Source organism: Myotis nattereri (assembly GCF_964212035.1).
Source record: "Myotis nattereri genome assembly, chromosome: 19".
Lineage (NCBI taxonomy): Eukaryota > Metazoa > Chordata > Mammalia > Chiroptera > Vespertilionidae > Myotis > Myotis nattereri.
In genome coordinates, this window is record NC_138095.1 from 18,270,684 (window position 1) to 18,284,174 (window position 13,491).

Here is a 13,491-nt window from a genome sequence, read left to right on the forward strand (position 1 = left end):
CTCAACCACTGAGCCACACTGGCCGGGCCCAGCCTGCTTTAGCGATATAACGGTGTCTCTTGCTCCTGAGTCTAGAGGTTCTTCCAAACACGGCCCCCGACCCCTCCTGCTCTGGGTGGCAGGTTGCCCCCATGGCCCGAGAGAAGCAGCAGCCACGCTCCCTGCCCACCCCCTCCTCCCAGCCCCATGGCCGCCGCCGAGACCCAGCAGCGTGTCTTTCTGCAGGTGCCCCACAACCGGAACGTGAAGGTGTCCTTCAAAGTCTTCTACCTGTGGGAGCCCAATGTGCCCGCGGGCACGTGCTCCAAGGACTATGTGGAGGTCAACGGGGAGAAGTGAGTGCCTGGGAGAGGGGGCGTCGGCTGGGGAGTGGGGGAGCAAGCCGGCGAGTGGGGGCACTGGCCGGGGAGTCCGGGAGCGAGCCTGGTGCCCATGTGGGGGGGGTGCCCATGTCCTGGGGGGGGTCCTCTGCCTACAGTTGGCCTCCCCCCCAGGTTCTGCGGAGAGAAGTCCCAGTTTGTGGTCGCCAGCAAGAGCAGCAGGATCACGGTGCGCTTCCATTCGGACCAGTCCTACACCGACACGGGCTTCCTGGCCGAGTACCTGTCCTATGACTCCAGTGACCGTGAGTGGCTTCTTCGGGAGGAGGAACCTGGCTGGGGGGAAGGGCCCTCCGTGCTGCATCTGCTTAGCGTCGGGCCTTCCTCATCCTAAGACAACAGGCAGTGTGAGGCGCCTGTCCCTCTGGCAGCCTTCTGAGCGGATAAAGGCCACCTTACATGCATGAATTTTTTTTAAATCTATTTTTTTTTAAAGATACTTTTATTGATTTCAGAGAGGAAGGGAGAGGGAGGGAGGGAGGGAGGGAGAGAGAGAGAGAGAGAGAGAGAGAGAGAGAGAGAGAGAGAGAGAACCATCATTGATTGGCTGCCTCCTGCGTGTCCCCTACTGGGGATCGAGCCAGCCACCCGGGCAAGTGCCCTGACTGGGAATCGAACCATGACCTCCTGGTTCATAAGTCGACACTCAGGTCGACGCTCACCCACTGAGCCACGCCCGGCCAGGCCATGCATGTAAGAAAGACCCCCGTGAACATGGGCACATACCACGCCTTTCGGCCCCCGGTGTGGCCCCTCAGCCCGAGGACCCTGGGTGCCTTTGGACCATCTGTCCCTGTGGTTCGGTATCACTGATCATCAGTGCTTGGCCTTTTAGCACCTTTATGGTTAATAGCATAATTTTGAGACGTTAGAAACTTCTGGGCATGAACACCACGCTAACTGCTCCTGGCTTTGACAGGTGCATGAGCTGTCCCTGAGGGACCAACAGTTTCTGTTGCCTTTAATCTCACTGTCTGTGGTGTGAGTAGCGGTAAATGTTTTTGGGTTTTTTTTGTGTCAGCCCTTCATCGGAGAATAACCTTTTGAAAGACATTTTAACTGTACACAGGAGTCCAAGGTTTTAATTTAAAATTCAACTGCATGGCTCTCCACCAAGTGAAATTAGCTGAGCAAACCCCTAGGATAAGTGACTAAGCTACCGATGCAGACAAAGTGACAATGGTCTCCCCGAACCTCGCCGTCTGCCTGATGACATCAGGTGTCAGACACCTTCCCATTTCAGAAACAGGGGAATGCGGGAAATGCCTGGATTAGGGAAATGCGGGACAGGCACCCACATTCCCGAGCTGCCCAGCTGCTGTTGCTCTGTGTCGCTCTGGGGCGCTGCCACTCGGGGGCCACAGAACACCCAGCCAGCCCCTCTCTGCTTTGCCCGGAGCTCCCTGGGTTGGGCCGAGGGCCATCGGGAGGGACCTGGGCCAGCCTTCCTATTTCGGCTCTAAGGAATCCCCTTGCCACGCTTGGTGGACCAGGAGACCCCTGCCCTCTGGTGCCCGTGGCAGCCTGCTGCCCTCCGTTCAGGGTTGGACAGGCCAGTTTTCCTTAGTCCTCAGTGTGGCTGCGAGGTTGGCTCTGGGGGGGAGGTGAGGTGGGGAGCCGGCCGTGGAGGCGGATGGAGGCCCGGACCTCAGGCCTGTCCTCTCCCCGCAGCGTGCCCGGGAAAGTTCATGTGCAACACGGGGCGCTGCATTGGAAACGAGCTGCGCTGCGATGGCTGGGCCGACTGCGCCGACCATAGCGACGAGCTCGACTGCAGTGAGTGGGGCCGTGGGCCCGGACGTCCTCTCTTGCCCTTGCCGGGCCCTGGCGCCTGCCAGCTGGTCCCGGTGGCCTGAGGTGGCGGGAGGTGGGGGGAGGTTGTGCCCATCCCCGAGTAGACATCTAGCCCTCCCTCGCTCGGCTGTGCGGAGCCTTGGCCCCGTGGAGCAGCTCCACAGGCGGTGAGCGGGGCACCCGGATGCTCTCCAGGGGCCAGGTCCCCCGACAGCTTCCCGGGGGAGCAGTGAGTGACCGGTGAGCTGGGGGCTCACATCCCGCTGAGCCTCCCCAGCTGACTGCCGCCCTCGCCCCCCCAGAATGCAACGCCACCTACCAGTTCACCTGCAAGAACAAGTTCTGCAAGCCCCTCTTCTGGGTGTGCGACACCGTGAACGACTGTGGGGACAACAGCGACGAGCTGGAGTGCAGTGAGCGCCCGTGGGGGGCTGCCCGGGGGGACCCGGCTCCCTGACGTCCACTCAGGGGGGACTTGGACCCCTGACAGTGCTTCCTGCTTCCCAGGTTGTCCAGATAAGAACTTCAAGTGTGGCAACGGGAAGTGCATCCCCGAGAGCCAGCGATGTGATGGGAAGGACAACTGTGGGGACGGGTCCGATGAAGCCAAGTGCAGCGGCGGTAAGGCCTGGCCCCGCCCTCTGACCTTTAGGGGGTTCCCCCTGCTCCCCGGAAGCCGCCCAAGCACACTCACAGGCAGTGCGCGCAGAGCTTAATAAACACAAACTGCCTTCTTGACGCAAGGGCGTCCGCAGAGGGAGAACCTTCCAGAACGTGGAGGACCCTCGGCAGGGCTGGAAGGACAGTGGACGGTGGGGTGGCGGGTGGGCCGGGCCTGAGTGAGGGGCGCAGATGGCTAGATGGCAGGCTGCTGAGGAGGTCCCCAGTGGAACTGACTCCCCATGTCCTGCTCCCCATGCAGGGACTGTCGTCGCCTGCACCAAACACACCTACCGCTGCCACAACGGGCTCTGCTTGAGCAAGACCAACCCCGAGTGTGACGGGAAGAAGGACTGTAGCGACGGCTCGGATGAGAAGAACTGCGGTGAGCGGGCCGCCCACGGGCACAGGGGGTCCACTGTGCGGGCACAGACAGAGGCAGAACCCGCCAGGGCCTCCCGCTCCCATTTCTGCCCTGGCTGCTGCCCGGAGGAAAGGATAACCTTGCCGACTTGTTGACGTGCACGAGGGCGCTGCCCCAGGGGCATGCTCTGGTCCAGGAGGCAAGGCCCAGGGCAGCCAGCAGCTCGGTTGTCCTGGTCCCAGCGGGGGTTCTGGGCTGGCCTCTGCTTCTGGACCCGGCTTTCCTGTCCTGCCCGGGGGAGGGGGCACAGCTTCCCCAGCCCTCACCAGTGTTTGCCCGCACCCCACCCCATGCTTTAGTTTGCAGCCTCCTGTGTGTGCCAGAAGCCCTGGTCCAAGTTATATCTGAGCATAGCAGCTGTTCTCTGACTTCATGTCACCCGCCCGTGCTCCCCCTGAGCTGTGTCTTCAGCGTTTGCCAGGGAAATCTAGGCAAATGGCACCCCTGGTAATCTAAGCAAACCAGCAGGTGTCTGCAGGCGCCCAAATGCATTTGTGCAGGGCGGGAGGCTGGGGGGATGTGAGGGCGTTGACCTTGGGAGCAGGGAAGGGGCCCCGTGGAAGTCAGTGGGTCCGAAGCTCAGAGTTCCTCGCTCGTAGGGTCTGTCGTGCCACAATGGCACCAGCAGTGCTGTGCCCACTGCGAGGCGACCGCCCCCCGCGGACTCTCCCTGGGCCTGCGGCGGGGCCTGGAGCTGGCACCCACCCTAACTCCCTGCCCTTCCTTCGGGTCCCGGCCCCTCGCAGACTGCGGGCTGCGGGCCTTCAGCAGGCAGTCCCGGGTGGTCGGAGGCAAGGATGCGGAGGAAGGCGAGTGGCCCTGGCAGGTGAGCCTGCACGGGCTGGGCCAGGGCCACCTGTGCGGGGCTTCGCTCATCTCCCCCAGCTGGATGGTGTCCGCCGCGCACTGCTTCGCCGACGACCGAGGATTCAAGTGAGCCACGGGGTGGGGGTGACGGGGCTCTGGGAGGCCCTCCCGTGGGTTCTGGGGCTGGAAGGCCTGTGTCTGAGTCATGAAGGTGGGCCGGCGCTGGGGCGGGGCCGGGCTGGAGGGCGCAGACACCCAGGATGCGGCTACTCACAGCAATAATGCAAACAGGTGTCTCGTAGGGGCTCCCTCTCAGGCAAGCACCACCTAAGTCAGTGTTGGCGAACCTATGACACGCATGTCAGAGGTGACACATGTGTCAGAGGTGACGCGCGAACTCATTTTTTTGGTTGATTTTTCTTTGTTAAATGGCATTTAAATATCTAAAATAAATATCAAAAAATATAAGTCTTTGTTTTACAATGGTTGCAAAGATCAAAACATTTCTATATGTGACACGGCACCAGAGTGAAGTTAGGGTTTTTCAAAATGCTGACACGCCGAGCTCAAAAGGTTCGCCAGCACTGACCTAAGTGTTTTCCTAGCGACCCGGCCAGGCAGGTCTGCCCACGTGGCATTTTACAGAAACGTAGGTTCAGGGAGGTAAGCACGTTTGCTCAGGGTTGCCCAGGTACCGAGTGGCAGAGCAAGACCCGGGCCCAGGTGTGTGGACCCACAGCCTGCTGGGCCGTCGCTGCACTTAACGGGCTCCCCGGGACTTGCTCAGACCAGCCGAGCAGCGACAGGCAGGTGGCCACGGGCGGGTATTCACACTCCCAGGCCTCAGGCTTCTGGGTGGCACTGGGAGTTCGTATCCTTAGATGGTGAGGATTAAACATGAAGTGCTGGGCTCTGCGTCTGCGCACAGTAGGTACTCGGCATGTTGTAACCGCAGGTCCGGGTCAGCCTCGATCCCAGCACCGGGACGGTCCCTAGGAAGGGTTGTGCTGGGGTCTCAGGACGGGCTGGCCAGCAGCTTCAGGAGGGAGTCTAGGAGACAGCTTGCTCCTGTTGCTGCGGGCACAGGGCACAGACATTCCCACGCTTCAGGGGTTCCCACGCTTGGGGCCTTCCTATGAGCTTGTGCTGCTCCGCCACAGGCTCCGAGAGGCGCCCGGGCTGCCAGGGAGAGGGCAGCCATGGGCTTCCCGAGGGACAGGGCCTGTGGCACCACGGAGTTCCCAGGCGCAGATGTGGGCATGGTCAGACGGCACGTGGGTGGAGGGAATGGAGTTGGCACTGCGGTCCCTGGGGCCTCGCTGGGCATTGCGGCCTCGCGCACCTGACGGTCCTTCCTCTTCCCATTCTGTCACCTTCACTCCAACTCCACCGTGGGCAGAAGTGACTAGAATTCTGTCCGAGGTCTGGGGAGGGCGGCTGTGAGGCATCCCCTGTGGGCAGGGGCGTCTGGTCTGGGTGTGACATGCGAGGGCGTTTGTCACCGGACCAGGAGACAGACCTGAGACAGAGGGAGAGCTGTGAGCAGAGGCAGGAGTGGAGAGTGCAGGGACCTGGAGCGCGGTCACTACGGACGCGTTTCTAGGTCTCGGATGCTCGAAGTCCTTCCCGAGAGGAGGTGCCATGTTGTGGCTGAGGGCATAGGTTGCTGGTTTGGATCATCTGTGACTTGTTAGCTGTGTGGTCTTGGGCGAGCAAGTTACTTAGCCTCTTTGTGCGTGAGTCCTCATCTGAGAATGGGTGGCCCCACCTGGAAGGGCTTTTCGGGAGAGAAAATGACATGACCTGTGGACCTAGAGGAGTTCTTGGCGAGCGGTCAGCTCCGTCCGACTGTTGACCTCCCCCAGGGTCCTCTCCCACACCAGGGCAGTCACCGGGACCTCGGTGCCACACCTCCCGGCTGGCTTCTGTTACCGGTAGGGTGTGACCTGAAACAGGTCAAGACGAGGTTGGCTCTGACCGTCCTCAGCTGGGTACCAGGGGCTTTATGGGGAAGACGCTGCGACTGGTGTTGGGGTTGCTGGGTGAGTGGGCCTGGCTGGGACAGGGGTCGAGAGTCTTGGGGCACAGGGCTCCGCAGCAGCACAGGGCTGACAGAGGGACGTCCGTGGCAGGTGATGGGATCCCAGGAAGATGGAGCCAGAAGGGACAGGGGACTCCCCTCCTCCCCCACCCTGTCGTATCCTTCCATCCGCAGGCCCTGGCCTCCTCCGTATCCCGGGAGCTGCTCTGCCCTTTCCCACTCACACGGCCTCCGCCTCGGTGCCCCGGCCCAGGTGGTTGCAGCAGCCCTGCCTGATCGTGTCGCTTCCTCTGAGCACTTCCAGTCTGTACTCCCCAGGGCCAGAGCCGTCTTTCCAATGAGCTACCCTGATCCTGTCAACCCTTCCTTATATGCCAGCCGTGGCTTGCAGGGTGGCGTAGAAATTTCGCAGCGTGACCCACACGCCACACCGTCAGGACTCTTCAACCTCAGCCGCCTGTCCTGGCCTCACACTGTCCATATGTTCAATTTGGGGGGCGTCCTACACATTCCCTTTGCTCTCTCTGTGTTTGTTTTTTTTTTAAGTATATTTTTATTGATTTCAGAGAGGAAGGGAGAGGCAGAGATAGAAACATCAATGATGAGAGAGAATCATTGATCAGCTGCCTCCTGCACACCCCACACTGGGGATCAAGCCTGCAACCCAGGCATGTGCCCTGACCGGGAATTGAACTGTGACCTCCTGGTTCCTAGGTCGACGCTCAACCACTGAGCCACTCTGGGCCCTCTTTGCTCTCTCTCTGAATACGCTGCTTTCTCCCCACCTGTCGATCTGACCAAGTCCTGTTAGGTCTCCAAGGCCTGGTCCATGACCCGCTCCCTGTCCCGCCTCCCGCCTCCCGCCTCCACTCCACGCTCTCCTGTAGGGTCTGCGCCCCCGTCTGAGGGACACTTCGCACACTGTGTCGTGGCCGTTCTCCTGGGTCCCTCCCCACGTTCACTGTGAACTCAAAGACTCGGTCTAGTGCAATTCCTAGAACATCAGAGAAGCCCAGTAATTACTGAGTAAAGAAGTAGATGAATGGATGAGGACATGGTTGTCTATGAGGATGATGGGGGGCGGGGGGAAGTTAGAAAGGGTGAGGCAGAATTATCGGGGGATGTGGAATGCCTGTTGGCGAGGTGAGGCTGACTGGGTAGGTCTGGGGACTCAGGTTAGGTTGTCGAGTATGACAAAGAGGTCCTTAGGGAGCTGTTATCTGGCAGCAACAGATTTAAGTGAAACCAGAGGCCAAAAGGTCTGTGTGGAGGCTGGCACTTCGGTCTGGGTGTGAGACTCCGTAGGGAGGGGCGGCAAGAATGGAGGGTGGAGGTGGGGTGGGTGCTGAGTCAGCAGAGGGCTGCCGGACCTGGCTCTGGGCAGGGCTCTGGGAAGGGACAGGGTGACAGGCGCCCGAGGGTGAGTCTGCAGGGCTGGGTTGAGTAGCCTCCTGACTTCCTGAGAGGTTTGAGATCATATGCGTTTTCTGTTTTAAAGACAGTTTTTTATTTAAAAAAAAGAAAAAAAATTCAAACCTACAACAAAGTTGCGAGTATCATGAAAGAATAAAAAGTGCAGTGGACTCCCTCATATCCTTCATCTGTTTCACTAATTGTTGAATTTTACCACATTTGTTTTAGTTTTATCTCTTCGTGCCTGCCCGTGCACACACATACTTTGTTTTAAACTTCACGTTATATTTTATTTTCTATTTTTTTTATTGATTTCAGAGGGGAAGGGAGAGGGAGAGAGAGATAGAAACGTCACTGATGAGAGAGAATCATTGACTGGCTGCCTTCGGCACGCCCCACACTGGGGATCGAACCTGAAACCCAGCCATGTGCCCTGACTGGGAATCGAACCGTGACCTCCTGGTTCATAGGTCGCTGCTCAACCACTGAGCCACGCCGGCCAGGCCTCATTGGTTTTCTTCAGTCTCTTTTAAATCTGAAACAGCTCCCCCCAGCCTTTAATTTTTGGTCTGTGTTGGCACTGCATTTTTTAAAAGTCCTGCCCAGTTATTTTATAGGCTGCCTCTCAATTTGGGTTTTTCTGATTGTTGTTTCTCGATTAGAGTTCGATTACACGTTTTTGTAGGAAATACTACCTCGGTGATATTGTGTCCTCAGGAAGCAGGTGGTATCCGACGGGGAGGAAAGCTGGATTACGTGGTGTCCCTGGGTTTCCCCACCCTAGAGGTACTTCCCCCGGGGCTGTGAATAAGTAATCTTGGATGACACTTCGAGTCAGTGTGAACATCGTGTTCCCCAACAATCTTTTATCCAGTGGTTGTAGCATTCCTCAGTGATTGGTTTTAAAATATATATATATATTATTGATTTCAGAGAGGAAGGGAGAGGGAGAGAGAGATAGAAACATCAACGATGAGAGAGAAACATTGATCGGCTGCCTCCTGCATGCCCCACACTGGGGATCGAGCCCGCAACCCGGGCATGTACCCTCACTGGGAGGTTCATAGGTCGATGCTCAACCACTGAACCACGCTAGCCGGGCTCCTCAATGATTCTTGCATGTGTTGGTTACTGCTGTGGTGGGTGCAAAATGCGATTTATCGTCCACCCTTTCTTCTGTATTTATTAGCTGGTTTTTCTGTAAAGAATACCTTTCCTCCTCCTCATTAATTTTTTGGAATGATTTTTTAGACTCGGGATGAACTCACGGGTTTCCGTTCCCCCTTCTCTGTTATTCTGCGTGTGCAGTAACGAAGCCTGTTGTGTATGTGCGTGTTCAGCGGATCCTGAGTTTGGCCCGTGAGCGCCTTGCCCTGCTGGCTCCTCACTGTTTCAGAACCCACTCACTTCCGTTACATACATGGTCTAGGCTGGCTTTTTGGTTTCCTTGCTCCAGACCTGGAAACAGCCATTTCTCCAAGGAGCCTTGGTTCCTTTGAATGGAGGAGGATATTTAGAAACCAAGTTCTGGCTGGTATTGGGGATGGTACTGCCTTTAGGGTGCGTTTGTGGAAAAATCAGGCGTGGGTACTGCTACCCTGTGTGTCAGCAGCACAGGGCTCTTCCTCTGCCCCCTCCTGATTTGTGGCCCCCTTTTCCCATGTCAGAATTTGGCCTCCAACATCAGTGTCTTGTCCTCATGTGTTCAGCCCTCTAGTAAACACGAGACACTTCCAGAATTGCTACCGCGATCCTGCTACCAGCAGCAAACCCGATAGGTCAAGTTCAAGGCATTTTTTTCAATTCTCTTGGTACCTAGAGTAGACGCCACTGTGTTAGAAAAGCATTTGGATTGAGTTCTGTGTTATTCCTTCTGTGAAAGATGAGATTAGTAAGCTATAATAAGGTATTTTTTTTTTGGTAAACAGATAAAAATGAATTAAAAGAGGGAATGGGGGTTGAGTGAGGTGGTAGGAGGCACCTAGAAGTTTCCAGTTGAGGGCGGCGGCCAAGCAGGAGCCACACTCCCCTCACAGTGAGCGGCAGGTGAGCGGCAGGTGAGCGGCAGGTGGCTCACGGGGTGCTGTCTGGCTCCCTCTGCAGGTACTCCGACCACACCATGTGGAAGGCCTACCTGGGCCTGCACGACCAGAGCAAGCGCAGCGCCTCGGGGGTGCAGGAGCGCGGCCTGAAGCGCATCATCAGCCACCCTTCCTTCAACGACTTCACCTTCGACTACGACATCGCGCTGCTGGAGCTGGAGCGGCCGGTCGAGTACAGCAACACCGTGCGGCCCATCTGCCTGCCCGACACCTCGCACGACTTCCCCACGGGCAAGGCCATCTGGGTCACCGGCTGGGGCCACACCTACGAGGGAGGTGAGCTGGCCTGCCCCGCCTCCCTCCCCTGGTAGGACCAGGCTGTCCAGAGGGAGGGGAGGGTTGGCGGGGGGAGGTTTAGAGGACTGGGAGGCCGGGCTCTGGATGGACATCCTGGTCGCATGACTTGGGCGAGTTGCTTAAACCTCTGAGCCTGTTTATTCGCCTGTAAAAATGAAGATAAAGGGTATCAGGGAACATAAGAGCACTGAGTGGAAACAGTGTGACTTAGGGGCCTGTGGAGCGGTGCCTGTATCAGGGACCAGTGATGGGAGCCCAGCCTCCTCTCTCCTTCTGCCTCCGTGAGGGCCCTTAGTTGGCAAATGTTACATTGAAGCACTCGGTTCTGGTCTGCTATACTACACTGCTGGAACCTGTAGACTATGGAGAGGAAAGGAAAATAACCTGACTTAAGGCATTTTATGGTGCTTTCTTCCTCCTTTTTTTTTTTTTTAATCCTCACCTGAGGATATGTTCCCCATTGATTTCTAGGGAGAGTGGAAGGGAGGGACGAGGGGAGGAGAGAGGGAGAGAGAGAAACATCGAAGTGAAAGAGACACATCGATTGGTTGCCTTCCGCCTGTGCCCCTACCTGGGGAACCTGCAACCAAGGTACATGCCCTTGACTGGGAATCGAACCCGCGACCCTTCGGTCCAAGGGCCAGCACTCTGACCGCTGGGCAAACTGCCAGGGCCGCTTTCTGTTCCTTATTCTCACAGCTGTTCCGTGGTGTATAAGGGGTCTTTTGGGGCCTGCCACCTAATGGCTTACGTGGCTGCACAATCTCCCACGGCAGATGCGTCATCAGTTACTTAGCCGTTTGTCCGCCTCAGGCTTGGGTTGTGTCCAGAATGTTGTTAGTCCAGTTACTGCTGTGGGAGGGTGCCTTCCGCATGTGGCGTGGCCCCAGGAGCCCGCCTGCCCCCCCCCAGCTCAGCCCGCCCTGCCCTCTCGCCAGGCACCGTGGTGCTGATCCTGCAGAAGGGCGAGATCCGCATCATCAACCAGACGACCTGCGAGAAGCTGTTGCCGCAGCAGATCACCCCGCGCATGATGTGCGTGGGCTACCTGAGCGGGGGCGTGGATGCCTGCCAGGTGGGTGCTGGGCGCCAGGCGGGGTGGGCCTGGGAAGGTGGGCAGGACACTCAGGACTTGTCTTTCCTCAGGGTGATTCCGGGGGCCCCCTGTCCAGCGTGGAGGCGGATGGGCGGATCTTCCAGGCCGGCGTGGTGAGCTGGGGCGAAGGCTGCGCTCAGAGGGACAAGCCTGGCGTGTACACCAGGCTCCCGATTTTTCGGGACTGGATTAAAGAGCAGACTGGGGTATAGAGGCAGGGGCCATCCACTGGTCACCCCAACGTGCACCCCTGCGGGCTGAGCACCGGATTGCTACCTGCACCCCTGCCTCAGGCCCCCCACAGACTGAGCTGAATCCCCAGGACTCTGGAGATGGAGGACCAGCCAGCAGAGCCTCTCACCTCCCTCAGTCTCCGAAGTGGGGCTGGGAGGTGGGGAGAGGAGGATGCCGGCGCTGACCTGGAGCGGAGGCCTGAGACCGCAGCCGGTCCCTCCAGCCCGAGGCAGCCGGGCCCGTCCCTGGTCATCGGCTTCCTCGCCTCTGATCCAGGCCCAGCCGCGATGCTGCCCCGGAGTGGGGCTGGGTGCTGTGGCTCCTGGGGACGCTCTTCAGGAAGCCGGGCCCGGAGGACCCTGGACGACAGACAGGTCTACAACGCGAACTGTTCTACCAGCTCCCAGCTGGGGTTCAGAGTGTGTTTGTGTGTTTGAGTAAAATACTTTATTTCTTTTTAAGTATTTGTGTTCTTACTGCAGTGCTGACCCTGGAGCCAGGCTAAGAGTGGGGGCCGCAGGGCTCAGGGCCTTCTCCGGCCAGCAAGGGCTGGGTTTCTGCTGGGTTTCTGTAGCTTCCGAGAACAGGGCCTGGTGCCCTGCTTTGTCTCAGAAAGAAAGGAGGAAGTAGAACTTTCCATTAGGTGGGGAGGTGGTTACATAAACGGTGTGTGTGCATGTGCATACATGCGTGCATGCTTACACGTGTGTGCATGCTTACACGTGTGTTTGTGTGGGTGTGCTTACACATGCAGGCATGAGGGGTCCTGCGGCTTTGGAGGAGTCGTGCTACCTTGCTTACAGGCTCTCACCTCTCTAGTCCATCCATAATCCTTTGAGTTTTACTTATTTAAAATGTTCTCCTTGGCCCTAGCTGGTTGGCTAGTGGATAGAGTGCCGGCCTGCGAACTGAAAGGTCCCAGGTTCGATTCTGGTCATGAGCACATGCCCAGGTTGTGGGCTCGATCCCCAGTGTGGGGCGTGCAGGAGGCAGCCGATCAATGATTCTCTCCCGTCATTGATGTTTCCATCTCTCCCTCTTCCTTCCTCTCTGAAATCAATAAAATTATATTTTTAAAAAATTAAAAAATAAGATGTTCTCTTTGCTTGGGGTGACCCAGAGGGACAGTGTCAAGGACCTAGGGAGGGCTTAGGGAGTTCATTTTTAAAATATATTTTTATTGGTTTCAGAGAGGAATAGAAGGGAGGAAGAGAGAGAAACATCAATGATGAGAGAGAATCATTGGTTGGCTGCCTCCTGCACACCCCACACTGGGGATGGAGCCAGCAACCTGGGCATGTGCCTAATGGGGAATCGTACCGTGACCTCCTGATTCATAGGTCCATGCTCAACCACTGAGCCACACCGGCTGGCAAATTCTTAATTTTTGAACAAGAGGCCCTGCATTTTCATTTCGTACGGGGCCCCATAAACGGTGTAGCTCATCCTGCAGCCTTACACAGGTGGCATCTCTGGGTACCCTAAGGGGGCCACAGGGTGTGAACGGGGCAGGAGCAGGGCCTGCGAAGGCTCTGATGGGGTGGAGCGAGGCCTGCAGTCAGCCGGGAGGTGGAAATGACTTCTTCCAATCCCCTAGCTGCGGCCCTGTGGTGTGGGCTCTGGGGGGTCTGCAGGCCTCTCCCGCTGGGAGAGGTAGCAGGTAACTGCTCTCAGGGCAGTTGGGCCCTGGTCACCGGGCTGGGATTCTTCAGGGTGACAATGAGGAAGGGAGTCTGGAAAGCCACCAGATAACACAGAGAAAGGTGAGGCTACTCCCCAAAGCAGGAGCGTGAATGTGTATCACCTGCTGCTACGCGGAGGGATTGCCTGGAAGACGGCTCAAGCCTCTTCCACGGGACAGGCGTTGGCCTCGACGGCAGGGAGGGAAGATGCCCATAGGTTTGTGCCCTGGTCTTCCCTCCGCGTCTGTGCGGGGGCACAGGCTCCTGCGACCCAGCTGGCAGCCAGGGATCAGCCTGGCTCTCCTCAGAGGCGCCCTTTTGAGCCGTGCCAGGGCCAGGAGAGGAGAGGGAGCTGTAGCAGCATATCGGGGAGAGCAGGAGTGAGCTGAGCACAAGGGGAGGCCTGTCTATAGCACTTTGTGTTCAGGTGCCCCACCCACTTCCCAGGAAAGATGCAGAAGAAAGAGCAGCTCGGATCCTCAGAGCAGCGTTGGCACATCACGCTGGTCGCCTTGTGGCCTATTCTGCCTCCAGAGATGACAAGAAGCCCTAACCCTTAGG

At 57.8% G+C, this 13,491-nt stretch overlaps 1 protein-coding gene across 1 annotated transcript in view; it reads left to right on the forward strand.

The window, feature by feature from the left end:
* Nucleotides 1–11,707, forward strand: part of ST14 (ST14 transmembrane serine protease matriptase) — a gene marked incomplete at its 5' end in the record, with an annotated part of 35,261 nt that extends 23,554 nt beyond the window's left edge. The window contains 10 exons of the mRNA XM_081113737.1: nucleotides 226–335; nucleotides 495–625; nucleotides 2,052–2,156; nucleotides 2,477–2,587; nucleotides 2,682–2,795; nucleotides 3,097–3,219; nucleotides 4,005–4,191; nucleotides 9,623–9,897; nucleotides 10,857–10,993; nucleotides 11,065–11,707. Of these exons, the coding sequence (XP_080969863.1) occupies nucleotides 226–335; nucleotides 495–625; nucleotides 2,052–2,156; nucleotides 2,477–2,587; nucleotides 2,682–2,795; nucleotides 3,097–3,219; nucleotides 4,005–4,191; nucleotides 9,623–9,897; nucleotides 10,857–10,993; nucleotides 11,065–11,226 (1,455 nt within the window). The 3' untranslated portion in view covers nucleotides 11,227–11,707. The remainder of the gene's footprint in view (nucleotides 1–225; nucleotides 336–494; nucleotides 626–2,051; nucleotides 2,157–2,476; nucleotides 2,588–2,681; nucleotides 2,796–3,096; nucleotides 3,220–4,004; nucleotides 4,192–9,622; nucleotides 9,898–10,856; nucleotides 10,994–11,064) is intronic.
* Between the last annotated feature and the right edge of the window lie 1,784 nt (nucleotides 11,708–13,491).